General features: G+C 41.1%; 1 protein-coding gene across 1 annotated transcript in view; it reads right to left on the reverse strand.

Annotated features, from left to right (window-relative positions):
* Positions 1–1392: 1392 nt before the first annotated feature.
* LOC131902629 (vomeronasal type-2 receptor 116-like) overlaps positions 1393–2426 on the reverse strand; it is a 15952-nt gene continuing 14918 nt past the window's right edge. The window contains exon 6 of the mRNA XM_059253637.1: positions 1393–2306. Within this exon, the coding sequence (XP_059109620.1) occupies positions 1393–2306 (914 nt within the window). The remainder of the gene's footprint in view (positions 2307–2426) is intronic.

A 2426-nucleotide genomic window follows, 5' to 3' on the forward strand; every position in this document is an offset into this window, starting at 1 on the left:
GTGTGACTGCTCTGATGAGTTGCACCTTCTAAGTGGAAGATCTGGAGTGCAGAACATCTGGTGACCAGATGGTGCCAGCTGAGGACTGCCAGCACTGGTCTTTCTGCAGAGTCCTCACTGTCTGTGTTCATATGTGTGGCAACTTCTACGATAAGGAAGCTTAACTAGCGGCCATGACCCTCATGCAAACATTTTAGAACATTTATAAACTACTATTTGAAGGGACCAGGTAGCTGAGTTTTGAAGATAAAAAGTCAGATTCCCTATGAATGATGGGAGTGCATCATGGGAAGATTCCTAGGCCTTTAGAGACAGGTAAGGCAATAGTAGCACACACTTTTGGAGACCCTGTAATAGCTATTCCTTGCCTTTATGGCTTCTAATTTAAACTTCTTGAACTAGTCTTCCTGACTGGTCAGACTTTCTCAGACATGATGCCAACACCTTGGTTCACATACACCCAATACACAGGCAGGCACTGAGGCACAGGATCTTCTGCTGATTTCATCTGAAGTCCTAGGTACAGAGAAGCCTCCACTTTTGTGGCTGATAATGCCCTTCTGGATTGAAAGCCTTTCCAAGTCCATGATGTGAGTTGAAGGAATATGCACCAATTTAATAAAAGGTGATGATCAGTGGAGAAAGGAGTAGATAAAGGCTGCTTAAATATTTAGAGTCAAAACAAGAAATGAAAACAAAGTGGAAGTAGTTATAGCTGCACATTTTATATACATCACCATAATTCAAAGAGTGCCTTCACACAGTGAATGCAAATTGGCTGTTCTGGTTGATGCTTGTAGTTGGGTTTAAAATGAGGTCCTAAGTTAATATGTTGTAATCTGGTATAGTAGAATCATGAAGTTTACATAGCATGTAAAGAATTGGGATTTCTTTGGAATATAATCATATACCATAAGAAAGCATGATAAATTGCTGAAGTGTCTTAATGGCTTCAGAAACAAAACATTATATTGACACAAATTTGCTGTAATGAATGTCAAAACAAAACGTTGAAGAATATTTACATACATGACTTGAATATGTTTTTGAGCAACCACAGCTGATAAATATTTTTTGGAATCCTGTTGTCAAATTAATAAAATACGTGAATGATCCAAGTGGAAGAATTCACAAATTTAGATTTCATCACCAAATGAAACCAAAACACAAAAGCAATAGTGAATGCAAGAGGACGACTCAACATGCCGCTTGTATTTCAATGTGGAACAAAGATGGATAATGAATTAATGTAGCCTAATATGATCACCTAAGGAAATAACAGCCTATGGGATCAAATACCAAATTATAAATTCATATGTGAGTGTCAGATAGTGAAGAACAACTATGCTTCAAAACTCTTTAATTTAAAAAACACGGTAGCTAGGTTTCAAGTTATTTCCTCCTAGCATATGTTTTCTTCCTAATGTGGTGAAGTGAGTTCCTTTCTGGTCTTAATAATATGATGTAGCACTTGGGGGCAAAGATGATGCCTAAGAGTGATGCATTGGAAGCCAAGATAGAAAGGACTTCCATAGCCACCATGACCTTCCCCTTGGTGCTGTGGTAGACAGGGAGGAAGCTGACCCAGACACTGCAGAACACCAGCATGCTGAAAGCCAGGAACTTGGCTTCATTGAATGTGTCAGGCAGATTTCTGGACAAAAAAGCCATAAGGTAGCTGCCTATAGCCAGTGTTCCCAGGTATCCCAGGATGCAGTAGAAGGCAATAGCTGAGCCTTTGTTGCAAGTGATGATGATGTGCCCATGTTCTGAATGAACATCGTTGTCAATAAATGGAGGAGAGGTTGCCAGCCAGATTCCAGAGAGAAGAACTTGCAGCAGGGTGCAGATGGGAATGATGAAATTAGGGGCCCTTGCTATCAGTAGCCACCTCCTCATTCTCCCTGGAGGAGTGATCTTGAAGGCTATAAGTACAGTGAGAGTTTTGGCCAGCACAGTGGAAAGAGCCACAGTGAACAGAAGTCCAAATATGTTCTGCTGCAGGATACAGGTGACTGTGCTAGGATGGCCAATGTAAAGCAAGGGACAGAGAAAACAGAGGGTCAGAGTGATGAGCAGGATGTAACTGAGATCCTGGTTATTGGCCTTGACAATGGGAGTGTCTCTGTGCTTCAGAAACACCCCAAGAACAACAACTGTGAGTGTGGAGAAGGCCAGGGACATGAAGGTGAGTGTCTTCCCTAAGGGGTCATCATAGGCCAGAAATGTCACACTTTTCTGTAGGCAGTAGCTTTTCTTTGTATTTGCATAGTGAGTTTTTGGACACTTCACACACTGGTCCACATCTGGCAGAAATGCAGGTGATCATGAGTGCATACTCAGGTTTTCCCTTTTATCCTAAGTCACTTTCTTCTCTGCTCCAGAACATTGAAATGTTATCAGATACAAATACAGAAGGATTAAAC

Source organism: Peromyscus eremicus, chromosome 1 (genome assembly GCF_949786415.1).
Source record: "Peromyscus eremicus chromosome 1, PerEre_H2_v1, whole genome shotgun sequence".
NCBI lineage: Eukaryota > Metazoa > Chordata > Mammalia > Rodentia > Cricetidae > Peromyscus > Peromyscus eremicus.